Source organism: Phoenix dactylifera, chromosome 5 (assembly GCF_051530095.1).
Source record: "Phoenix dactylifera cultivar Ajwa chromosome 5, Ajwa_hap1_PhDact_Kaust_v1.1, whole genome shotgun sequence".
Lineage (NCBI taxonomy): Eukaryota > Viridiplantae > Streptophyta > Magnoliopsida > Arecales > Arecaceae > Phoenix > Phoenix dactylifera.
This window is the reverse complement of record NC_143194.1, coordinates 17044292-17071849: the sequence shown is the minus strand read 5'-3', so window position 1 is coordinate 17071849 and position 27558 is coordinate 17044292. Positions and strand designations below refer to the sequence as shown.

Sequence of the window (27558 nt, the reverse complement as noted above, 5' to 3'; positions counted from 1 at the left end):
TATCTGCTCGTGACACTCACAGCATGTGCTATATCAGGTCGAGTACATAGCATGACATACATGAGGCTCCCTATTGCCGATGCATAAGGGATCCTACTCATGCGCTGAATCTCTTCAGATGTTTTGGGGCACATCTTTTTGGAGAGATTTATCCTATGCCTTAGGGATAACAATCCCCTCTTAGAGTTTTCCATATTGAACCTCTTTAGCACTTTCTCTATGTACATTTTCTGTGATAGGCCAAGCATCCTCTTCGATCTATCTCTATAGACCTTAATCCCCAAAATATAAGATGCTTCACCTAGGTCTTTCATGGAGAACTTCTTAGATAACCATAACTTGACCGATGTGAGCATGGGAATATCATTCCCAATCAGGAGTATATCATCTACGTACAATACGAGGAATACTATAGCCCTCCCATTGACCTTTTTGTACACACATGGTTCCTTTTCGTTTTTGATGAAATCAAACGATTTGAGCACATCATCGAAACGAGTGTTCCAACTCCGAGATGCTTGCTTTAGTCCATAAATGGATCTTTGCAGCTTGCGGACTTTGTGATCACTATCACTGGAAGTGAAACCCTGAGGCTGTTCCATATAAATATCTTTCTCAAGATATCCATTAAGGAATGCAGTTTTCACATCCATCTGCCATATCTCATAATTATTATAAGCTGCAATGGCAAGCAACGTTCGAATGGACTTCAGCATGGCTACCGGTGAAAAGGTATCCTGATAGTCAATGCCTTCGCGCTGACTATAACCTTTTGCCACCAACCTTGCCTTATAGGTCTCTACCTTGCCATCCGAATCCATTTTTCTTTTGTAGATCTATTTACACCCAATAGGTACTATACCTTCAGGCGGATCTACTAAGGTCCATACTTGGTTGGAATGAATGGAGTCTATTTCTGACTTCACGCATCCATCCATTTTTCGGAGTCGATGTCTAACATCGCTTCATGGTAGGTCTTGGGATCATCACTATGATCTCTTTCTCCCATGAGGAACTCTTTCTCTATTTTCTCTGTAAGCATACCTAAGTATCTTTCAGAAGGATGGGAGATCCTACTGGATCTACGAAGTGGACGATGTTTTTAATGTATTGGCTCAATGTGAATAGGTTCATTAGGCTTAATTGCTCGTTGCTCTTCAGAGACTTTCTCTTCGAGCTCAATTTTCTTCCACTGCCTCTATTAAGAATAAACTGTTTTTCCAAGAAGATGGCATGTCGGCTCACAAATACTTTGTGATGCTCTGGAATGTAAAAATTATATCCTAACGACTCTTTAGGATATCCAATGAAACGAGCACCAATTGTCCTAGCCTCTATCTTGTCTGCCTGTTGTCGCTTGACTTGGGCCGGACATCCCCAAATCTTGAGATAACCATGACTTGGTTTCTTACCATGCCATATCTCATACGGTGTGGTAGGAACGGACTTAGAGAGAATTCTATTCAATATGTAGATAGTTGTAAGTAGGGCATCTCCCCACAAGAATAATGGTAAGTCAGTGAAGCTCATCATGGACCTGATCATATCCAATAGGATCCGATTCCTCCTTTCTGACACTCCGTTGAGTTGAGGTGTTCCAGGAGGTGTCCATGGTGAAACTATACCATTTTGTTTGAGATAATCGCGAAACTCTCCACTAAGGTATTCTCCTCCTCGATCTGATCGAAGAACCTTAATGAGTTTTCCTGTCTGTTTTTCTACTTCAAATCTTAATTCTTTGAACCTTTCAAATGCTTCAAATTTATGTCTTATAAGATAGACATAACCATACCGTGAGAAATCATCGGTAAAAGTAATAAAGTAGAAAAATTGACCTCTAGCTTGCACATCGAATAGGCCACACACATCAGTGTGTACTCAGGCAAGTATTTCAGTGGACCTCTCCCCGTGTCCTACAAAGGGTAATTTGGCCATTTTTCCTTGAAGGCAGGATTCCCCGGGAAGAGCGCCCGCGCGTGGGGCAGCGCGCCCCGCGTGCGGGAAAAAGCGCCCACGCGGCTGGAGCCCGCGTGGGCCTCTTAATGCCACAGAGTGGCATTTAACGCGTCCGCGCGGACGCGGTTTTTTTTTTGTTTTTTTGGGAAACGCGCGCGGACGCGCGAGCGGAGAACGCGCGCCCGCGCGTGATTCCTCGTGCAGGAACCGCACCCTCGCGCGATTCCCTGCTAGGGAATCGCGCCCGAGCGCGGTTCCCCGCGCGACGCAACGTGCCCACGTGGGCTGCCAGCCCGCGTGGGGGCATTAACTGCCACTGAGTGGCATTTGATGCGTCCGTGGACGCATTTTTTTTGTTGTTTTTTTGGGAAACGCGCGTGGACGCGCAAGCGGAGACGCGCGCCTGCGCACGATTCCCTACGCAGGAACTGAGCCCGCGCGTGATTCCTCAGCAGGGAATCGCGCCCGAGCGCGGTTCCCGCGCGGGGCACCGTGCCCACGCGGGCTGCTAGCCCGCGTGGGGGCATTAAATGCCACAGAGTGGCATTTGACGCGTCCGCGGACGCACGCGGACGCATTTTTTTTTTTGTGATTCCAAATCACAGTTATGATAGTCTGACTAATTAAATCCTCTATGTGTGTGACCTCGTAGGTTCTATTCTGACTGGTAGTGAGACATATTGAGATCTCCATCTCAATATCACTGAAACTCCTTTCAGTGGACTGAAATAATTTTAGTTCTACTCTTAGGGTTCACTGATCACTAAGTGAATGCCTTCGAGTCACAATCCACAACACCTCGCAGTATGTGGTGGCAACCTAGCAGAATGGAATATCTGAACCTCTTGGTGCAGTTAGCGTATGATATAGTCCCTCTATCACGGATCCCGACGTGACGGAGGTTATGGATATCTCGTCAAACCCCATCATCCGTCATATATCAAATTTATTCGACTTCCAATTCGAGATATGGAAAACTCTTTTTACAAAATACCTGGCCAGGAATTTATCGAACTCAGTCTCATAAATCACATAGGATCACTCCTAATCTATCAAGGTCGATAGATCCCATCTAGATGCAACCCTATTCCAAAATGAGCCTACTGCAGCCAATCCGCACTACAAGGATCCGAATGGCTAGGGCCCAAGTTCTCATGCTCGTCAAACACAGCAACCTCACAGTGAATAGCTGAGGCATCGCAAGTCAAAGGACCAGTCATACAACTGCAGTATAAGTAGTCACTGACGAGTGGATAGACATTCAAGACTACTTTCTTTGGTCACGCTCAGTACCTTGTTCTCTAACAAGTACTCGCATAATCACTCCAGTGTCTTTACACTATGGACTCGAGACTTGTCCATCTGACTAAGTGATCTGTGCACTAATCTCAGCGGATCGATCACCGTCCCTCGTGATGGATCCATCGATCAGGAGTATTTAGAAATTAATTCCTAAAGACACATGCCTCAAATTCTCAACTCCTTGAGAATATGTGTCATCATCTATTAATTTCTTGGACGATTCATGGACACATACAAACATGAATGAAAAACAAATTGCTCAATCTTATTTATTAATAAGTGTCAAATAACAAATTTATACCCCAGATTACGAATATGCGTCAGCCACGTTGGCTTTTAGGGCATGCTTCTAACAAATAAGGCAGAGGCTTCATTTTTGTGGAGTTTGGCTTTGCATGTCCAACAATTAGAGTTCTCATTATAAGTAGAATAAGTAGATATCGCCCATTATAATATATTAATTACCATTAATATCATTATGCTCTTTGATACATACTGCTATTTTAAACTTGCTGGTTTGTATTTGCATTTGAATATGTATAGTAACTGTAATAAATCTTATGCTTGAACTTGCAATATACCAAACATATATATATATATATATATATATATATATATATATATATATATTTAAGTCATGGTTATCTTGTTTTAAAGTTTTTTTTTTTATGATTTTTCCTTTTCCCTTTTATTTGATACTCTATTACCGATTATCATTTCAGTTTTTAGTTTTGACTCTTTTGCACGAAGAACCAACGGTGAACAGTATGCTTGTTTCATTTGGAACTGACCCAAAATTGTTTTTGGTCTTGCAATTTTGGCCAAAACCATATTGCCCAAAACCAACTTATTGGACCAATTATATGAACTGTCTAGGTCCTTGGCTAATATATTTTTATTTTTTTATTTCTTTAAATATCTGGAAGCATTTTATCTACATCAAACTTGATCTTGAAGATGTAGAATTTGGAAGCATCGCGATGTTAGGTTCCATGACAATCTTGACTCTTGAGGGAAAAGTAATTTCATACTTTCATATTTTGGATGGCCTCCGAAAAATTAAAATCCACTGAAATGATAAATTTGAAGGTCGCAAACATTATAATGTATCTTGAGATGTTGTCTATTTTTTCGTGAAATGATTTATTGTTCTTTGTTGTTGTTGTTTTCCTAATTTTAATTTACCAATTTTTCAGTTATTATAATTTTTAATGGAAAACATGAAAATTATACATTATTCCCTGTCCTTGTAAAACAAAAAAAAAAGCTATTAGCTTGTCTTCTTTTGCAAGGCTAACCAATAATAACAGTATTCTTGCTTCTTAAAAAATAAAATTATGATATTTTCTTGCCTGAGTTGCTTCTGTTCAAGGAATCATGAGTATCAAGCTGTCTTTGAACATTCAAGAATGCCATGGTTTACTGGTCGGTATGAAACTATGCACATGATATGTAACATGCTAGTGACTTATTGATTGGCACAGTAAGGATATGTGCCCGTACTTGGCATTTTGCTGTGATAAGCATGCCTGACATTGACACGTCTTCACATTGCACCACATGATATTTACCATGCCAGTGCTAGACTCACACACTAAGGATTTAAAGATTCAAGGTGTGGGGGCTGCACAGGCCGACTGATGGGTTCAAATGAACAAGGAAAGAAAAGGTGGATTGAGTGATGTGGGATCCGCACATGGTGGAATAAGTTGGTGCAGGGTAGAGGTACAATTCAGCATGTGGTCAAATATCTGGTGGAACTACCTGAGAGGTGACGTGTGCGGTCCCTAGTCAATATGATAGTTATAATATGGTACAGCATTAGAATGGGCACTACCTTAATCCTTGCTGTGTATTTATAACATGGTGTACAAATTTAATTTCCACTTTTTTTGACACCTCTTATTTCTATTTGACCAGGTCCCCATAGCAAATATAAGAAATTTCTGCATTATTGCGCACATTGACCATGGGAAGTCAACCTTAGCAGATAAATTATTACAGTTGACTGGTACGATACAGAAGAGGGAGATGAAAGAACAATTCCTAGATAACATGGATTTAGAAAGAGAAAGAGGCATCACAATCAAATTACAGGTATGCCTAGGTCGATTGTCTTGCTTACATAAAATCATTGAATGCTATTGCAATCCATGAATTGTATTTAAAATAATTTTTAATCATCTTGATGAAACTACATATTGTTAGATTTTGAAGTACCACTACACTCTTTTTCGCTGCCTTAGACATCATATCTTTAAATTAAGTATTAGATGAAGGCCATCATTCCTTCAAATGTTGTTCTTGGCTTTCTGATGAAGCTAATAGCTTAAATCATGTGACTCAATTCATATCATAATGAATCAGGTTCATATACAGTTTTGAGGAGAGTGATGGATGGCATTGAAGCATCAAAAATATCGAAAGCTTAGACTAAGCACAACAATGAGGAAAATTGAATACCAAGTCAAAATTGTTTAATTTAAAATTTTATTATATTATTTGATCTTTTCTTTGGGTAATTTTAACTTGGTTTTAACTTTTAGCATCCTCTTAGTAGGATTTATGTGTAAAGGTCATGTATTAGGTTTGGGCTAGGGAAGTCCTAAAATCATTTTGATTTAGTTTTAGAAAGTTTTTAGGTGTCTTTCTACTATAAAGGTGAAATAGGTATCTGCATTATATATGTTATATCTGGGGTTGGTTTGGTAGCAGGAAATTAGACTGCTTAGAAAATCAATAACATAAGAATGTAAGACCACATCTACACAAAACCATGCACATCATGGAGAGTAAACTATTTAAGTAGTGTTAGTGAGCCTCATAAACTTCTAATTTGAAGCTTGCCCCTCTTTGATCATATCCCATCTTCCCCATTCAAATGGGCCTCCTAGACTTGGAAGTCAAACTAGACAATTGGTCCTATCCCATCTATCCTTTTCCTACCTAATTGATTTGATATCTAATACTTTTTTTTTCACTTCTCACCATGACCTTGTTGCCCTTAAAGAGAACCCATGCCCCTCCCGTGGATATCTCCAGCTCCATTGTTGGTTTTGGATCATAAGTATATGACAAAATCCATTTCTATTCTTTTTTCTTTAATCTGGTTGATTGCTACAAAAATAACAAATACTAGGATTCTATCTCATGAAGGGGTCAGGCATGCATTTGCTACAAAAATAACAAATACCGGTTAGCCGAAAGTATGATACGATATTACGCTGTTCCGTTCCCAGCTTGTATAGACACAATAGAGCCGGTGAGGGAGGGGAAGAGGGAGAAGGAAAGAGAGAAAAAGAGAGAGAGAGAGGGAGGGGGAGAGAGGGAGAGAGGGGGGGAGAGAGAGACAGAGAGGCAGAGGAAGGGCCGTGAGATAGACTGAAAGAGGGGAGGGAGGGCCGTTGGAAGCCCTCGATCCCCTGTTTCGAATGAAACAGGAGCCGAGGGTCCTATTTTGAAAAAACAAAATGAAGTCAGCAGTGTCTGCCTCTCTCCCCCTCCCCCTCCCCCTCCCTCTTCTTGTCCCTCTCCCTCCCTTTCTCTCCCTCTCCCTCCCTCTCTCTCTTTTCCTCTCTCTCCTTCTCTGTCTCCCCTTCCCTTGTACATTTCTTGAAATGAGGGGCATAACTACACAGGTACGGCTCCGATACAGCTTGGGATGCCTAGAATTGGGCTGTTCGAGGCGATTTTGCATTCCATGGTGGGGACAAATCATGAAAGCTAGCTAATGTGCATAACTCCTACTTGTTACTCTTTCATAATTTCAACCAAGATTCACCGAAGTGATACTGGGGGTCATACTAGTAGATGACCGGTTCAACACTGCGTGAGTCCGTACTATGCCGCTCTGGGACATATTAAAATAGCGAGAGTGAGGGGGAGAGGAAGAAGGAGAGAGCAAGAGAGGGAGAGGGAGAGGGAGAGGGAGGGAAGGAGGGGGAGAGAGGGAGAGCGGCTAGTATCATCGTGGTTCAAGGAGAGTGGTGGCTGTGGGAGAAGCGGGCTCCGGTTCTTTGCGGTAGGGGGATTTTTTGATGATGGAAGGAGACTGGAAGGGAGATGGGAGTGGCTTCATCAAGAGATTGAGAGGTGGTGCACCAATGAGGGGTGAAGATCAAAACCCTAGGAGAGGGAGGGAGACGGAGAGGGAGGGTGAGGGAGAGAGGGAGGGAGAGAGGCTAGTACCGTCGTGGTTCAAGGAGAGCAGCGGCCGTGGGGGGAGCGGGCTTCATTTGTTTGTGGCGAGGGGCTTTCTGGTGACGGAAAGCGATCGAAAGGGGGACGAGAGGGCCTTCATTGAGAGATTGAGAGGCCTAGATTGGAATCCTAGGAGAGAGATTGCAAAATTGAAAGTTCAGGACCTTGAGGAGAGATCGAGGAGTTTCATTAATGGTGGTTCGGTTGCCCGACGATCAATCTTTGCTTGTTTCTTTGCACTTTTTCTTGCTCTTTATAAAGTTATGAAGTGCTAGTTCATCAACTATTGGATCTCTTGTGGACATTTCTTACATGCAGCTGCATTGGGGTAATCACCAGTTAAGTGCTGCTTCCAACTAGTGAAATAGAGACCAGGTTCAAGAAAGGATTCATGTCCTAATGGTACTGGCATATCTTTTTGGTATCATATCATTATGATGAGAGAATGGTAACGGGGATGCCCTAAGGACACCAATTTGCTATTGGCATATCCTTCTGGTATCATATCATTCTGATGAGAGAAGGGTACTGGGGATGCCCTAAGGACACCAATTTGCTCATGAACTAGGACATCCCCACTATCTCTATTGGTATTGGTCATGAGCAGTTTGGGATGCTAGCTGAGTTCCCCATACCAGTTGAGACAACTAGGTTTTGCTCATGAAAAAGGTTGTTCAAGCACAGGAGAGAGGAAAACCAAGAAAGAGAGAAAGCGAGGAAGGAGAAGAAGGGATACTAAACCGCACATACCTCATCGTCAACTCAAAAACCCTATTAAGGATCTTAAACATGTTAAAATTCATTAGAAACAAAAAAATTAAGACTTGAAGAAAATAAAAAAAATATAAAATGGAAAAGTTGCTTCCGGATATCAAATTGGGACTCCTTGCCGTCTTAAGTATTCGAATAGGGGCTTCTTGTGCCGTATTGACTCGGTAACAAACTGGGATTGGCATTAACACTAGAACTTGAATACTTGGGTCCAATTGTCAACTGTCAATCTATTGTGACCCCATACGAGAAACCCTAATGGTCCATATTCTAGGACATGACATAATAATCAAATAGCAAGAACTCAACTGCATAACAATCATTACTCCCATAAACCTATTTTGGCATTTATATTTACATATAAACCTTTCAAATGTCTTAATACCATTCAAATATAAAAGTATTTTGCTTGGTGAGTGCCTTATTGCTTTCAACTACCCTTCATTTTCTAAAGATTCTTGTACATTGGATCATGGACTAATTTTTCTATCTCAGACGTTGGATTTCCAAGTTTGGTTGCCTTTAATTCACAGACTTCTGAAAATGAATGTAATACTTGTTGGGTAGATTTCAAGAAGCAAGGAGATCACAAAATTCACCTGATGAATGTCATGATATATTATTCAAATCATTGGAAAGGAGACTAATGACTATTTACTAATAATGTGCATTATGATAAAGTTTTTTATGTGTACGAGTTATCTAGATAATTAGGTTAGACATTTTCATAACTAGGACAATTTTTAGTTCCCTTTCTTATTTATTTTATTTACAATCTTGAGAAGGAAACTAATGATTATTTATCAATGGGCTGTATTATGACCAAGTTTTTTATTTTCTCCAATGTGAATGAATAGGTTGCGTGATTTTGTAAACACTTAATACCCATTCTGATCAATTTTATTAATAATTTGATGTGTTTCACTTTCAAATGATCAAATTAAATTCAATATGAGATCTATTATTTTTTATGCCAATTAAAGATTAGATCAAGTACTCCTACACAAGGTCGGCAGAATCTTTCCGAACTGGGCTATTTGGGGAGTACCGAGTCGTACTGGCGGCAGACCGAGACGGTTCCGGCAACCGAAATGAAATAAAAGTTGGAGGGGGAGAAGGAGAAGGAAAGAGAGGAAAAGAGAGCGAGCGAGCAGGGGAGGGAGGGAGAGGGAGAGGAAGGAAGAGCGGAGGCCAACGGATGGCTGGCGAGCATGCGGAGGGCTGCGGACGAGGGGCTCCTCTTTCAATCTCTTGTTTTGTTCGAAATAAAAGTCGATGGAGGGGGAGAAAGAGAAGGAATAAGAGAAAAAGTGAGAGCGAGGGAGAGAGGGAGAGGAAGGAAGAGCGGAGGCCAGCGGAGGGCTGGAGAGCACGCGAAGGGCCGTGGAGGAGCGCCTCCTCCGTGGTCCTCCCTACGCTCAACGGCCTCCGCCACCCTCTATTCGGAACAGGAGACCGGAGGCGGAGCCCCTCCTCCGCGGCCCTCCGCGCGCTCGCCGGCCTCCGCCATCCTCTTTCTCTCTCCCTCCCTTTGATGCCGAACAATATTCAAATGAACGCTCAACCCGCGGAATCCACCAGCGGGGTGTTGGAATCCACCAACAAACACAACATGAAAGAAAAACTCAATTCATTTACTAACAACTAAAATGCTAACAAGCCCTACCAGCCTTTATATAGGCACATGACAAGAGAAAATTCTCAAAATACCTCTACAGAGAAAAAAGATCCAAATACCCAACAAATAAGCCCTCCCTCTCATAATCTCTCACCCAGTCAAAGTGTCACCGGGTGGGCTGCCCTCCTGTGTCTGCGACTATACACGTGCCTGATCGAAGATCTAGGACTGGTGTCTGCACCAACTCTTCTAGAGTGGGAGAAACTCGACTCAGTCGAGTGGGACAGCGGGCGGCTCTAGTAGTGCTACAAAAGATCTGGATCGATCTGCTATAGCTCCTCACGAATAATCCACGTGCTATCAGACTTTGGACGGTCTCTCCATCGGACTAGGAAATGCTGAAGGCCTCCGTCAGTAGTAGATATTACCTGTTCATCCAAAATAGTATCTATCTTGTCCTTCCGTGTTGGTTGAAAAGGAGAAGTGTGGGGATTAAAGGTAGGCATATCTGGTGGAGGTGGAGTTGGTGTGTCAAATGGGGCATCCGGGACATGCAAAGAAGGTGTGGTAGCAACTAGGTCCTCAATATTAAAAGTGGAACTAGTGCCATAATCAGAAGGGAGATCAATGACATATGCATTTGGGCCGACCCGTTTCAAGATTTGAAAAGGTCAGGCACTACGAGCCTTCAATTTTCTTGTGGTTCCAGATGGGAACCATTCGGGTCTGACACGAATCATGGTGTAGTCGCCAACATGAAACTCTTTAGCGCGTTTATGCAAATCGGCTTGTAATTTATAACGAAGATTACTAGATTCAATTCGCTTACTGATCTCTTGATGCAATAAATGGACATGATTTGCAAATGCTTCGGCCGACTCAGAGACTAGTATGCGGTGACATGGGAAGGTGCAAAGGTTTGCGAGCTTGAAAGCCATGAATAACCTCAAATGGACTCATGCCAATAGACCGATTAATGGAATTGTTGTATGCAAACTGAGCAATAGGAAGAACAAAGTCCCAATTTCTGTTATGATCACCCACCAGACAGCCTAAAAGATTTTCCAGACTACGATTGACAACTTCTGTCTGACCGTCAGTTTGAGGGTGGTAGGCGGTCAAAAATTTTAATTTCGTGCCCACCATGTGCCATAAGGTTTTCCAGAAGTAGCTCATGAATCGAACATCGCGATTTGACACGATAGTTTTCGGCAAGCCACACAGCTTGACTACATGCTCAAAATATAACTTTGCAACGTTCGAAGCGTCAGAGGTTTTGGAACAGGAGATAAAGTGCGCCATTTTTAAAAAACAATCGACGACCACAAAGACAGAGTCATGCTTGCAAAAGGTACGTGGCAAACCAAGTACAAAATCCATGCTCACGTCTTGCCAGGGGCAATCAGGCATTGGTAGTGGGGTGAACAAGCCAGTGTTTTGCTTGCAACGTTTAGCCAACTGACACATTCTACATTGTCCAATTAACTTGGCCACATCATATTTGAGACTGGGCCAGTAAAACTGGCATTCAATTTTCTCGATGGTTTTATTCCGTCCAAAGTGACCAAGAAGGCCACCGCATGAATTTCCCATACGAGGAAGTCACATACGGACGTACGGGGTGTGCAGAGTTTGTTGGCTTTAAATAAGTATCCATCGCGAAGGAAATAGCTGTCAAGTGAGACATTTGTGTCATTTGATAGGGTTAGGTAAACTTCCCTAACGTCAGGGCAGGATGCAAAGTCTTCCTTCAGCCTATCAAATCCTGTGACTCTAACACTTATGAGGGAGAGAAGATTAACCCGTCGACTTAGCGCATCAGCGATTTTATTTTCGGACCCAGCTCGATGTCGGAGAACAAAAGTGTATTCCCGTAAGAATTCAATCCAACGACCGTGCCGGGGATTGAGTTTCTTTTGACAGTTGAGATATCGGAGGGCTTTGTGGTCGGAGTAAAGGATGAATTCATGTGGAAGCAAATAATGATGCCAATAGCGTAAAGCTTGAATGACTGCATAGAACTCTGTCATATGTGGAATATCTTTGTTTAGCGACATTTAGCTTCTCGCTAAAATAGGTGACAGGATGGCGCTCTTGGCTGAGGACGCCACCTATCCCAATTCTGGAGGCGTCACACTCCACCTCGAATACCTTGGAAAAATCAGGGAGGCGCATCACGGGGGCTTCCGTCATCCTTTTCTTGATCTTCTCAAATGCTCTAGCGGCCGATCGCATCCACTAGAAGTTTCCCCGTTTGAGGCAGTTAATTGGGGACATAATGGTACTGAATCCACGGACAAAATGCCGATAAAAAGTGGCAAGTCCATGAAAACTGCGGGCCTCATGGATGTTTGTAGGTTCAGGCCAATCGACAATCGCCTTGACATTTTGGGGGTTAGCGCAGACTCCTTCAGATGATACGACAAAACCCAAAAAGATGACTCGATTCACAAGGAATGAGCACTTGTTTCTGTTGGCGTAGAGTTTGGCAGCACGAAGGGTTTGACAAACTTGTCAGAGGTGGTCCATGCGTTGCTCCCTCGACTGGCTGTAAATTAAGATGTCATCAAAATACACTACTAAGAATCTGCCCGTGAATGGCCGGAGTACTTGGGTCTTGACTCGCATAAATGTGGTGGGGGCATTAGAAAGTCCCAAAGGCATCACCAACTATTCATACAAGCCATCCTTAGTCTTAAATGCAGTTTTTCATTCGTCGCCCGGGTGGATTCGAATTTGATCGTAGCCACTTTTTAAGTCAATCTTAGAAAAAATCGTGGCTCCCATCATCATATCTAGCATGTCGTCAAGCCAAGGAATGAGAAAGCAATTTTTGATCGTTATTCTATTTATCGCTCAACTATCAACACATGCGCCACATGCCATCTTTCTTTGGTGTGAGCAATGCCGGAACATCACAAGGACTCAAGCTTTCACGAATAAATCCTTTCTTTAATAACTCCTGTACCTGGCGTTGTAACTCGGCATGTTCGGTCGGACTCATTCGATAGTGCGACAAATTGGAAAGAGATGCTCCCGGGACTAGGTCAATAGCGTGTTGGATCTCACGCATAGGCGGTAGATGATCTGGAAGATTGTGAGGGAAACCATCGTGAAACGCGTCCAGTAACGGAGCCACATCTCCAGAAGGTTGGTCAATGGTGGTGTTCTCAACTTCGCGTGCGAGCAAGGCAAACACAATGGACTCTTGGTTTGCTTTCCTTTCAAATTCCTTTGGACTTATGATGTGTATGCCCTTGTTACTAGATGCTTCTTTCTTGTTATTCTGGGGGGTTGGCTTAGGACGTAAGGGGTTCAACGTGATCTTTGTGGCTCCAAAAATGAATGAGCAAGAGTTCGAACATCCGAAGATGGTCACATCTTGATCATAAAGCCAAGGGCGGCCCAAAATAATGTGACCGACGTCCATTGGAACGATGTCACACCAAATGTCCTCTTTATAAAAAGAAAGTGGATAGGGACACGACACAGTTCGTTGATGGAAATGGAAGAAGTGTCAACCCAAGATACCTTGTATAGATTTGGGTGAGGAACTGTTTTCTACCCGAGGCAGGACACAACGCTAGATGAAACCGCATTGATACAACTACCACTATCGATAATCACTTTACAGTCCTTAGTCCTGCACTTGATGTAGGTGTGGAAAATTGTAGTGCGACGCCAGTCATCGGTCACTTTAGGTTGGGTTACAGCACTTCGGATGACTCCTAGGGTGGGCCGAATGCATTCGTCAAGATGGGCCCCCGGAGTATCATCGTCGTCACTTTTCTGCACGTCATCGGGATCGGATTCGTAGACTTGTTCTTCGACGATATCGTCATCAAGTGTGTTCTCCTGTTCCCTAAGATAGAGTGCCTCGCGTGGGCAGTTCATTGCCACATGCCCCACTTGTTTACATCTGTAACATTGTCAGGGATCGTTAAATGGCGTGTTATCAGGCATTGGTCCTTTGCCTTTATCTCGGTTAGCGGGCAACATGTTTTGACTGGGCCTAGAGGATGTCGTCGTTGCTTGAGGTCTAGCTCCAGATGGAGCAAAAGGTAAATGAGGTCGACTAGCAGGTCACCATGCCAGTTGTTTTGTGACCAATTCATAATTTAGGAAAAAAGAATAGGCCTGGTCTAACGAAGTGATCTCACAAAGAACTAACTCTCGCCTAATGTCCTCATTAAGACCGCATCGGAAGCGACTTAATGTCATTCTTTCATCTTCGATGACATCGCACCTCATTATGAATTCCTCAAACTGGGAGACATAGTCACTAACAGATTTTACCCCTTGCCTAAGATTGTTCCACTGGTTTAACAGATCACCGTGGTATGAATGTGGTAGATATTTCTCTTTTAACTTTTCTTTCATTTCTATCCAATCAGTGATGGGCGGTTGGTTCCTCCTGCACAAAAGCTGTTCAGTGCTCTGTCAAAAGAGTTTAGCTCGACCGACTAGTTTCATTTGAGCGAATCACACTCTCTTATCCTCCAACAAGTTGTACCACTGAAAGAAATGGTCCATTTTATGAATCCAGTCAGTGAATGCTGTTGCATCCAAATGACCATCAAAAGTGGGAGCATCTACTTTGATATCTTTGATGAAATGATCTTCAGGGTGCCTAAGGTCTCTATACACAGGTTGGGTCCGTAAGCCCCGAGGCATATCCGGATCAAACATGTCGTTTCTATAATGATGGCACTGTGGGAACCGTGCCGGGGCTCTCTCTTGGTAACTGTGGTGAAGGTGTTGTTGAGGAGCCTCGGTATCGTGAGCAACACGAGTAGCGCCCATGTGGAAAGTTTTGACATCACTGCCGTTTGCCTCTCGATCACGACCAGCTTCAAGGGCTTCGAGGCGGACATTGAAGCTATCAAGCTTCATGGTGACGTGGGTGCTATATTTCTTAAAGGACTCTTGAATGATGTTGCGGATGTCCTCCATGGCGGAGGGTTCCATAACAGACTGGGACTGGGTTTTAGAGGACATGCGTCCAGTGTGTAGGTTCATGCAAATGTGGCTTCACAACGTGAAATGCAACTAACTAATGCAAGAGATGGAATAAGATGCCGGTGATCAGTAGCGAATCGGAATTAGTAAGCTGCGAAATAATTTAAGAGTGATTTTCAAAGAGCTAACATGCTGTCAGGTTAATTGCAGACTAGTAGTACGCGACCTCGTAATCGAAACGGAAAGCCAAATAAGTCAAAAATGTCCCTCTAGGTTGGCTAGTTGCACTTGTAATACTAAGTCTAGTAGCCAATAGAATTGTGGCGGTGTAATGAGTCAAGCAGATAGGGTGTCAGTGTGTCGAATGTGGGTATGTAAAGGGTAGGTCCACACCAAGGATAAGACAGATGCTATCAGAAATAAATAGATAAGACTACTAAGGACAGGAGTCATCTGCGTTCCGAGGAGTCCACTAAGGCAGCAGATGCTGGCGGTAGCGGCTGGCACGGTGGCAGTAATGGGGATGGCGGCAGCAGGTGCGTGCAGCGGCCACGGGCACAGCTGAAGCAGGAAGAAGGGGCAGCGAAACCGGCGAAGAGGAAGCAGTGAGAGGGGCAGCAGCCGCAGGGAGGCGACGGCAATGGCGCTCCGTTCCCGGATGATGAGGCCCAATCGGCTGCTTCGAGGACGCTGTGGGGGTGATTTTGATCTATGGTGGCACATCCTATGGAGCCAACAAAGAAAGGTGGGTGATAAACACCGGATGGAGGGAGTAGGCTTCCAAGATGAAGCTGGCCGAGGAGGACGAGCTAGCCGAGGAGGACGATTGTCGTATTCGTCACCAGAGGGTCTTCGGCAGCGATAGAGAGGAGCTCTGGTGGCAGGGCTCGTGTAAGGTGTGCGGGGCGGAGGCGGAAACAGTGAGGTGGGCGGTGCTGCGGCTGAGGGGGGGTGCGGAGGCGGCCGTGGGCCGGTGCAGGCGGACGCGATGAATGAGGTCCTGGCGGGAATGAGGAAGTTGCAGCTGAGCAAGGGAGGGCGAAGGTGGCCGTGGGGAGGTGGTGACGGCCGGGGTGTTGGCGGTGGCGAAAGTGGGAAGGGAATGGTGGAGAGGTTTCCAAGTGGAATGGCCGCGGAGAACGGTGAGGTGTGGTGGATGCGGCTAGAAGAGGTATTGCCGGTCGCTGGTGTAGGCAGTGGAAGATCGGGTGGCGAAGCGGCTGAGGGAGAAGGAGGCGGAGCTGGGGGAATTAAGGGCTTGGGAGAGGAAGCAAGGAGAGAGCTGTGGCACGTGCGTGACTTACAGGTCACGTGCGACCCCTATTAATTTTAATTTTTTTTTTGGGTCACATGCGAATCACGTGCTTTTTTTTTGTGGTGCTGACGGGTTCGGGCTAACGGATGAGGATAATGGGTTGGAACTTATCCGTTAAGTACCCATTAGGGTTTCTCCTTCGTGAGGGGAGAGTCGAGAGGGGGGAGGAGGCGGCGGTGGCTTCCACGATGGCGGTGCCTCGCGCGGAAATGGTGGCCTTCGTTGACGACGCGAAGACCTCGGCTGTTCTCTCGGTCGGATTCGTCGATGAAGACGACGAAGACCGGAGATCAAACGGAGCACGGTGCCGGTGGCTTGATCACGGCTCCTCGGCTGTAGGACTCCCGGATCCGGGCGACGACGACGCTCGGGGTGATCTGCTCCTCGAATCTGGTCGAAGTTGGCCTGGACAAGGCCCCCTCAGACCCGGCCGACGGGAGGCGGTAATGATCGCGGGTGGCGGCGTTGTCGTTGGCGGGCAGCGGCGACGTCGTTTGGGTTCGCTCCGACGACAGCAGAGGCGGCATGCAGTGGCGGTGAGGGTGGTGATGGCATGCGGGGGAAGCGATGAAGGGGTCCTTTGCTCTTGTTCGGGATGAAGCTGAAAATAAAGAGAGTGACGAAAACGAAGAAAGAAGGGAAGAAATGTTGCCTTTTTTGTTTGTAGTATGCAGTGTGCGGTGAGCTTCGACACGGTCCGGCGTCCGCGGTGCGATTGCTCCGGCGAAAATCTCGTGAGGCAAAGGAATAAGAGGGATCGGGGGTGGCCCGTCCATCAACTGGATCTCAGAGCTTTGGCAACAGAGGCAAAGCCTAGATGCTCTGATACCAAAGTTGATGCCGAACAATATTCAAACGAACGCTCAACCCGCGGAATCCACTAGCAGGGTGTCGGAATCCACCAACAAACACAATATGGAAGGAAAACTCAATTCATTCACTAACAACTAAAATGTTAACAAGCCCTACCAGTCTTTATATAGGCACGTGACAAGAGAAAATTTCCAAAATATCCCTACAGAGGAAAAAGACCCAAATACCCAACAAATAAGCCCTTTCTCATAATTCCTCACCCAGCCAAAGTGTCACCGGGTGGGCTGCCCTCCTGCGTCTGCGACTATACACGTGCCTAATCGAAGATCTAGGACTGGTGTCCGCACCACCCTCTCTCTTCCTTCTCTCTCTCATTTTCTCTGTCCCGTTCTCCCTCTCCTCCGTCTTCTCTACTGTGTTGGTACGTGAAAGTGCATCCTAGGTTCTTCGGTGTTTAGCATGCTGAATTTTTTTTTTTTTTTGAAAACCATGGCTGAACCTGATCGGGTTGCCTACGTACCCCTTCACAAGGGGGATCAAGCCACACGTAGTTCTTTTTGAGTTTCAAAAACGCAGCGGAAAAATGAATCAAACAATTTAATTCATGCATGCTTACAAGATCAAATCTAGAAATCAGCACATTAAAAACACATAGGATTATGCCGGAATCGTTTAAACAATTATGCTAAAACTTTTATGCATGATTAACTATCAGATCTGAAACTTAAGAACTCTATTCCAATTAATCTCCGAATATCCATCGAATGGATTCTGGAGATATCTCCGTGAGGAGCCCCAATAGAGGGTAAAACCTCGGGGAATCGGACCTAGACCTTGACACCATAATAAATGATTAATGCTAGATTAATACCTTTTATGATGGATGAAAGTTGTGGATCTGATTCTTGACTTCGCAGCCATGCACACGAATGGCCTCTACGAGAAGTACACGCGAAGCCCTGAAGGATCTTCTTCCGCAACAGTGCTAGCAGCTGCAGAACACTTGAAAGCTGAAATCTGCTTGCCGGGATTCAATCAACTCTTGATCAATTGTCTTGAAGTAGATGGAGATGAGGTTTGTAAGGGAAGTAGAGGACTCAGATCTGATCTTGAATCTTCTAGATATTCATCCTGAAAACCCTATCTAAAATGGAGAAGAAGAGGAGGAGGAGGCGTGTGAGGAAGAAGGCTGCAATCGATCTGTTGCCGGTGCTCATGTTTGACCCCTTTTAATGGCCTCCGAATTTTCATTCAAAATTCGAAAATTATTTTCAGAAAACCTCCTTTAGTTGGCGCATGCACTGGAATAGGAACAACCCAAATCAGATCTCAACCAAATCTGATTTAAATTCAAATTTTAAACACATGTGCAAGAGGGGAGGAATTTGAAATCCATGCGGCAGAATTTTTCTTCCTCTTGTCGCATATATTTCATTTGAAATTCGAATTTAAATGATTCAGAGGTTCACACGCCAGCTTGGGAAGTTATTTGATGTATGAAATCATTTAATATATTGCTTAATGTTTGAATTCAAATTCAAACAACAAACAATGTCGCCATGTGTCAAGCAATGGGTCCATGCGCCATGCAATAATTTTGGTTTATTTAAAATTCAGGAAATCCAATTCCATGTCACCACTAATTGCCACATTATCTGAGCCTAATCTCCTTGGGTTGCACCTAATCAAATGTGGTCAAACCCGGATTAAAACAAAGCAATTTGGTTGAACCCAATCTAATCAGGTCAGACCCTGATTGAGCTCAAATTGAATCCAATTCAATTTTTGGCTCATCCAAACTCAATCAAATTGAATTAATTACTTTGTGTTGGACCTAATCCAATTAGGTCAATCCCCAATTAAGCACAAATTAATTTAAAATTAATTTGATCAGCTTAAGTCTTTTTGGTTCTAACCTAATCCAATCAGGTCAAAATCCTGATTGAGCCCAAAGTTGAATCCAATTCAATTTGGCTCATCCTTAGCTCAATTACTCAATCAAATTGAGTTTATTAGTAATTTAATTACTAATTAATCCTCCAATAATTACTTTAATTATTTTATAAGATAATTTGCCAATCAAATTGACCAAATTACCCCCGAATGATTCTTAATCATTCATCAGCCTTCTTGACCAATCAGAAAACTTCTATGCGTGTGACCTCATAGGTTTGAAGCTAAGCCGGTAGTATAGGAACGACTTCCTACACTAATCGATGTAACCATCTAGCAATGGTACCCGACGTCCGGATAGGCCGAATATATGCGAAGCAAATATTCTGGAACCCTGGACTATGGTTATTGTATAATTCATCCCTTTGACTCCTAATGTTAGGATGACTTAGAGCTTACTGTCAACCCTATAATTAGTACATCCATTATGTAATTAACTGTAGATATTCCGTGACTCTTCACTGGGACTACCCTGGCCAAGGTTTTGCTAAATTAATCACAAGACATTATCTCCTATTTTCAGGAGGGATCAATTCCATCTTGACTCACAACTGACTACGCAAGTACTTGACTGCACTCAGTGACTTTCCGTCACTGAATTAGAAATCCAGATAGTCCGGTACCAAAGTACAGTGAGTTGCTTGCTAGTCACAGGTTGCGGTCTCAGGTCAGAGGGCCAAACTTATACCCATATCCACTCGGAACATCTCTCGACGGTAGAGCGTTCCGGAATTGGTCACGTTCAGTGAAATGTACTCCTACACTTCACCTGTGTGGCATACCAGTGTCTCCACATTCCTTGGTTAAGAGGACAACCAACGTATATGTCACACAATGACCTAATCTCGATAATGCTGTCGTCCTTGTAACAACATATCATTTGGTCGCGAACTGGTTTAAGGACTCAAAAATAAATCCTCCTTTATCATAACATAAGTCCTAAGGACTTCATCATATAGTTCATTTGAAGATGAAATGATGAATAATGCCAAATAATACTTTATTAATTTGTCAATTTATTTACAAAATTCAATCATCAATATGCTGACGATTGACATTTAGGATACAAATCCCAACAGTACGGGCCCGGCATGGAACGGTACCGGGACATACCGACCCATGCCGCCGGACAATCGGTCCGGACCCCGGTTCCAACACAACAGACCATGCTCCTACAGCTTGCACATAAATGGCAGATGGCCTTTAATCGGCATTGTTCAATCTATTTGGAAAGTGAGCTTGTTGTGTTGTTATTTTTAGTCTATTTTGTTAATATCAGTGACTTTACAATAAATACATTTTTTTTTTGTGCATAATTCATCTTTGAACCATATAACTGAATAGAAGTATGTGGTTTGATATCCCTCTTATATATTACTATTTGATCTTGAAAGTTATATAAATTCTTGATTGTTGATAATCTTCAATACTTGATATATGAACTGCTTTTCTTCTTTATATCTAATCCCTTACTGTAGGCAGCCAGGATGCGTTATGTTTTGGAAAGTGAACCGTATTGCCTTAATTTAATTGATACTCCAGGGCATGTGGACTTCTCATATGAGGTACAATAATCTAGTAATATTTTTGCAATATGATGTAATCTATAATACTGAAATCGTTGATCCATTTTCCATGTTTTGTAAGCCTCACATAGCATTAAGTATTTAGCATAATTTATTTATTCTAAATGAGGAAGAACTCATTATTTTAACTAGTAGGAAGTTTATTGCTGGAGGTTACGTAAATATTATAGATGGAAGATGATATTGGGAAGAAGTTGTTTTCTGGCTTACTAGACACTAGCTGCACTGATGGGAACAAAAGGGATCTTTCATTGGCACCGTTGCCATAGGACCAAACTGTTCTGTGATTGCATATACTGATTGTTTATATATTTCTTTTTGCCAAGCATAGCCTACGTTGTTAAATGAAAATTATTCCATTTGATGGCCAGGTTTCTCGTTCTCTTGCGGCTTGTGAAGGTGCCCTTCTAGTTGTAGATGCTTCTCAGGTGCAGTTGTTTTTCATCTGACTTAATATTGAAAGTGCAGTTTTACTACAAACAACTTATATATTGCAGGGCTAATAATATTAATAGATGCTATAGATATTAGATTTCTGCTTAAATAGCATATTTTCTTTTAATGGCAATAATCTTTTTGGATTGTAGTGACCAATATTCTCATTGAATTATAATGATTCAGGGTGTGGAAGCTCAGACATTAGCTAATGTTTATCTGGCTCTAGAAAACAACCTTGAGATTATACCAGTAAGGGTCTTTCTCTTATCTTCTTCACAATGATTTATTACTTCTCATTTCATTGGGGTGTTCTATCAACTTATTCACCTTTAAGGGATTTATCATTGAAGATGCATAACAAAAACTCATTGTTCATTAGATTATAGTTTATCCCTGTCATGGTTGTGGTGCAGCCATTGGAAAATTTTAAGTCATTCTATATGTTAACATTGTTAAAATTTTTGATCCATGACTATATGCTTATGTGCTAGCTTTGTCATCTCTCGCAACCTAGCTGAACCTTGTATCCCTTTCCTCAAATTTTGTATCAGATCCATAAGTCTGCTGCCATATCTTGTTATGGTGCCTACCCCAAGGTCCGCAATACTGGAACCGACACTCGTGCCGGTAGGCTGGTGGTACAGTATGGTACGGTATTGTGCTGTTCCATCCCGGTATGTATCGAAAAAGAAAAACCAGAGAGGGAGAGGGAGAACGAGAGAGAGGAAAAGAGAGAGGGGGGCGAGGGAGGGAGGGAGCGGAAGAGAGAGGGGGCGGGGGAGGGAGGGAGCGGGAGAGAGAGAGGGAGAGGGAGGGGGAAAGAGATACCGAGAGAGGAAGAGAAAGGGGCTCAGAAGCCCTCCTCCTTCTCTGATCGTTCGCAAGCCCTGCTGAGCGGAGCCCTATTTCGAATAAAATAGAGGCTTGGAGGGAGAGAGAGAGTGTGGAAGAGGGAGGGGAGAGAGAGATGCCGGGAGAGGGAGAGAAGGGTCTTGAATCCCACCTTTCCTCTGTTCGTCCATAGGGGCCGCTGGGCGGAGCCCTTGTTTTGAATAAAATAGGAGATCGGGTTTTTTTTAATTTCTTTTTCACTTCTTTAAGTGAAGTTGGCACATCCAGTGCAAACTTCATTTAAAGAAATAAAAAAATTAAAAAAGAATGGGGTTGAGCTCCTATTTCGTTCGAAACAGAGCTCCACCCAATGGAGCTTGCGGGTGATCGGAGGAGGAGAAGAGGGCTTCCTAGCTCCCTCTCCCAGCGTCTCTCCCTCTTCTCTCTCTCTCTCTCTTTATCCCTCCCTCTCTTGCTCTTTCTTTTCCTCTCTTTCCTTCTCCCTCTCCCCCTCCCTCGCTGGTTTTTCGATTTTGTTGCTGGAGCCGTCCCAGTCCGTCGCGGGTATGGCTTGGTACGCTCCGAATCGGACGGTTCGGGATAGTTACCTTTCTTGCTTGTCCCTATGCTTGTATGTTCTTTGATTTTTATTCTTTTTTGGGATATTGCATATCATCTTGGTGAATTAAATTGCAGATCAAGCATAATAAAAATAGTAAGTTGAGAAAAAGAGGTCTTTATTTCAAACATCCAACATAATATTTCAAGCAACTCTAAAGGGACTTAAATACAAAGTAAAGAATAAGATTTCTTGCAGCTTGTTATGTCATGCCCCGAACCAAGAGCGTAACAAATGCCGCATGCCTTCAAGATGAACCATAGAAGCATACACGATTATTGATCAAATCATAATAATTTTAGAGGAATAATAAAATTTCTTCAATCCTTGAACATTAATTTAATAAAGATCCAATCAGATCATTCTCATAGACCAATATCCCAAAATAACAAGAGTCATTAAGTTCCAACCAATTATTATCGTTCAAACCAAATAAAAGTCTTAAGAAAAACTAAACTAAACTAATCTAAACTTAAGCAAACTAAGAAGTCCATATAACACAAATATCTCTAAAAGGTCTAGCACACTCCCCCAAGTCTTGAGCAATTTAAGGTTCAGGATTTGAAAATAGAAAAAAAAGAATAATGAGCTATACCAATCTAGTAAGCAACAAAACACTTCAGAGTAGGGTCTAATCATGCCAATAGATGATAAATCAAACACAATTTATAAAATATTATTGACCAGGAAGAATTTGTTTTTATCAAATATCAGATAATAATATTTCTTTTTCTTTTCAATAGTATATTTTTCAAAAATTGATACTCATTCCAACATTTGGCTATGGTGATGTAATCTAGTGGCATGCATCGGATAACGAATAGCGGGTAACAAATAACGAGCATCCAATAACCAGTATTCTAATTATCAGTGGCTTAGTATCAAAACTAGTTTCTCAGATTATAAGTCGGTAAGGTCAACATATAATCCCAATTGGTAGGGCCAAGGCCCTGTTTGGGGGAGCTTTTGGAGGGCCAAAAAGCACTTTCTGGCCCTCCAAAAGTACTTTTAGCTAAAAATTGGTGTTTGGTAAATTTTTTGAAAAGCTGTTTCAGCTTTTGCGGGAAGCTGAAAACAGCTTTTGGGGGGAAGCTCCAATTTGGAGCTTTCCGAAAATGCTGTTTTCAGCTTTTTCGGAAAGCTGTATTTTTGACCAAAATACCCCCATGTAAAAAAAAAATTCCTCCCTCAAAACCTCGTGCCTGTTTTTCTCCCAACCGACCCGCCCCCCCTCCCCCTTGCCCTGTTCCTCTCCCAAACCACCTCCCAACCCACCAGCACCCCCACCCCTCCCCCCGCACCGCCGCCGCCGCTGCCGCTGCTGTGCCTCCCTCTCCCCCGCCACCGCACCCCCTCCCTCTCCCCCGCTGCCGCTGCAGTGCCCCGCCGCCGCACCCCCTCCCTCTCCCCCGCCGCTGCAGTGCCCCGCCGCCGCACCCCCTCCCTCTCCCCCGCCGCTGCAGTGCCGCACCCCCTTCCTCTCCCCCGCCGCTGCACCCCGTCCCTCTCCCCCACCGCCATAGTGCCGCACCCCCTCCGGCGTCGTCGGCCACCGAGACTGCCGCCGGCCACGGCCCGGCCCCCTCCGGCGGCCGTCGCGGCCTGGCCCCCTTCCGGTGCTGCCGGCCGCGCGGGAGGAGAAGAACGGAGAAGGGGGCGAAGGAAGGAGAAGAAGAGAAGAAAAAAAGAAAAGGAAAAAAAAGGAAATAAAAGAAAAGAAAAGAAAAGAAAAGAAAAGAAAAGAATAAATAAATAAATAAATGCATAAATAAATATTTATATAAATGAATGAATGAATGAATGAATAAATAAATAAGATAATAAATAAATATATTTCAATGGATAAAATAATAAATAAATAAATGCATAAATAAAAATATATATACGAATGAACGTATAAATAAATAAATATAAAGAAAAATAATGAGTGAGTGGCAAATAATCTGATCCTTATGATATTGATAAGTACAGTGAATTTGTCGCCATTGCAAATAGTTAAGTAAAGAGATAATCTATTAATCAGATAAATGGTTATTTATTGTTGTATTATACTATAAATATATTATTATATTACATTATATCATAATACATTAATATGTAATGTTAAATAATTTAATATTATGTTATATTATGAAAAATTAATTTATACTAATAATATATTATTTTATACCTTTATTATTGTATTATACTATACATATTATATTATATTACCTTATATCATAATACATTAATATGTTATTTTAAATAATTTAATATTATGTTATATTATGAGAAATTAATTAATACTAATAATTATAATATTTTATACCTTTATTATTGTATTATACTATAAATATAATATATATTACATTATATCATAATACATTAATATGTTATGTTAAATAATTTAATATTATGTTATATTATAGAAAATTAATTTACTCTAATAATTATATTACCATTATGCTATGCTATGCAATATCATATTACTATATTATAATAATAATATTTTATATTACAGTAATATTATACTATATCGTATATTATGTATTAATATATGTTATGTTTTATCATGCTCTATTGTATAATACTATGCAATATCCTTTATGGTAATTTTGTCATATAAAAGTACTTTCTCAGTTTGTTTACCAAACATATATTAAAGTGCCACAGCACTTTAAAAATATAGTTACCAAACAACAAACAGCTTTTTATAACAGCTCTACTTCAGACAGCTCTACTTCCAACAGCTCTACTGCCAACAGCTCCCCCAAACAGGGCCCAAGTCATAGCCATGCTGAAAATATATACATATAAAGTAAATTTCACAAATTACCCAGATAAATTTCCAAAATTCATTTTTACAAGAACAAAATGCATAACATATTCTAAAACAATTATGACAGTAATAATAACATGCTTGACCCATATTATCAACAAAAAGAAGAAATCAGAAAACAAATTTAATAAACTAATCGTAATTTTCCAAAGATTATTTCTTCTAACCAATTTTGAAGGAAAAACACTGTGAAGTGGTAGGTTACTTACCTCTTATTGCCTCAAAATCCCACTTCAGCTAGACAGGTCAATTTCACTTATTCAATGTTATTAAAATTTAATTAATTTTATTATCGACATCTTAAAAGTTTCATAAAATAGAAAACCCTACAAAGCCTAAATAGGTTAAGATGGGGCAGGAGTTGCGGCTTCATGCTTGAATCGGGATAGATTAAGGATCGGCCAGCTAGTGGGCGATGCCTGATGGCTTGAGTTGGCCCGATTAAAGTAATTTCATCCAATCAAACTATAAAACAAAAGTTAGACTAGGAAACAGATAACCAAAATAGTGGCTGATGGTAAAGCACAACGTACCAGACATGGGTCAGGGTGGGGGCCAATATACTGTCTGACCGCCAGGGGAGTTCAGGTCCTCTATTGAAATCAATGGAGGTTACAAAGGAGGGAACCTATAGGATTACCTGTTCTCTAGAGAGAGAAAGAGATCAGAGAAGAGCAAGAAAGGAAGAGAGGGATAAAGCAAGAGAGAAAAATTATGGAGGTTACAAAGGAGGGAACCTATAGGGTTACCTGTTCTCTAGAGAGAGAAAGAGATCAGAGAAGAGAGAGAAAGGAAGAGAGGGATAAAGTAAGAGAGAAAAATAGAGAAGAAGAAAGAAGCAGTAGAAGGACCGTGGTTAAGTGGCTGAGGTGGTGATCAACAGCTGAAGGGTTGGCGATAGGGGCTGTCGGCGGTGACAATAGGGGCTATAGGCGGTGGTGATAGTGTGACCAACGTCAGAAAATAAAAAGAATGAATCTCTGACAGGTTTTGGCTTCCCCCTCACTGCTTGATGGAGCCCAAGACTGCTTGACGACTTTCGGTAGGCCTATATTTCTTACTTTCAATAGGACTCCTTACGGGCATTGTTTCTATGTACTATTATCAAAAAATAATCAAGTAATTAATGACTGGACTTCATTCCCATTGACCCATCATCTTATCATGTGGATGGATGGCGACGGTGTATCCCAGACGTTCGGTTAGGGATTTTGGCACATCCATGGATTGCTGGTGGCTGGGCTCCGGCGGCGACCATAAGCCGATGCGGGGGACTAGTCTTGATCACCAGCGACAAGCTTCGGTGGTGGGGATGACCGGAGAAAGGAACGCGATGGGTTTTCAGATCCAAAAACAAGAGATAAACAAGGCCCCTTATCCTTGGCTTATTCCGGCAAAATCTCGACCGGTGGTGGAGCTTATGTGTGAGAACAATAGGGAAAAGGGATTAAGAACCTCACCTAGGGTTCCAGCGAGGGTTTGGCTGCGATATTTGGCAGATGTAATGACCCTAGCCATCGAGCAATCGAGAGAAGAAGGAAGAAATAATAGTTGTGTTGGATTGTGGCGGAGTTCGTAGGAGGAAGTGGGAGGCCGTTCTATAGACGAGATCCTAGGGTTTAGCCTCAATTTGGCATGCCCTAGGACTCTCGGCATCCATCAGAATCAGGAGGAAAGAAGACTCCTAGCAGGACTCTTCTTCTCCGTGGCATGCGAACGGCACATGTGAGGCCGGTCTAGACAACGTAAGGCCGATCAAGTGGACTGGGCCTTACATGTTACATCACATATGGTCTCTTTTAAGAAAGGTTTATTTTCTTAAGGAGAACTTGAGAAAGCTACTCAAGGTATTATTGAACATAAATATTACAATTCCAAGATGAAAACCCAACAACCTTGTAAAAGATTTGAACTCATTAGATGAGTCATACAGTTGCTAGGGTATAATTTTTGTACTCTTAAGTCAGATTCTGGCTTTTGCATTTTAGAAAATATTTTGGGTGTCCATATGGAAATTGGCTGCTTGTTTTTTAAGGGCACTCATCTATTTGTAAAGAAGTCACGAAAAAGCTATGAAAGAGGCCCTACGGCTTGCCAGTTTAAGGCAATATATGTGATTTGTTATCAAAGAAAGTTTTGCTTCCCCTTTTATTTGCGGCTTTTCTTTTTTGTTGAGTCCTTAAAACAAGGTTTTACCAAAATGATGGTAAGTGGTTGGATATTCGCTTTAAGTGTCTCAGTTGTTTACAGCATTGAGGTGCACATGTTATACCATTCTGGTCCTTAATTGATATTTGAATCAGAGTGGACTGGCATAATATGTAATAGATTGGACAGCCTTATTATAGAGATGGTCTAGAACTCCTCCCAGTGTTTCTT

General features: G+C 42.5%; 1 protein-coding gene across 11 annotated transcripts in view; it reads left to right on the top strand.

Moving 5' to 3' along the window:
• Positions 1–27558, top strand: part of LOC103695786 (Small GTP-binding protein) — a 117288-nt gene that overhangs the window by 6497 nt on the left and 83233 nt on the right. For 10 of the 11 annotated variants that reach the window (XR_005507009.3, XM_039116095.3, XM_039116096.3 and 7 more), the window contains 4 exons: positions 5179–5355; positions 20366–20452; positions 20845–20901; positions 21095–21160. Coding sequence is in view for 10 of the 11 variants with exons in the window: in XM_039116095.3 (XP_038972023.1) it covers positions 5179–5355; positions 20366–20452; positions 20845–20901; positions 21095–21160 (387 nt within the window). In the remaining variant the exon portion in view is untranslated. The remainder of the gene's footprint in view (positions 1–5178; positions 5356–20365; positions 20453–20844; positions 20902–21094; positions 21161–27558) is intronic. The other variant, XM_088721715.2, reaches the window with a different exon arrangement.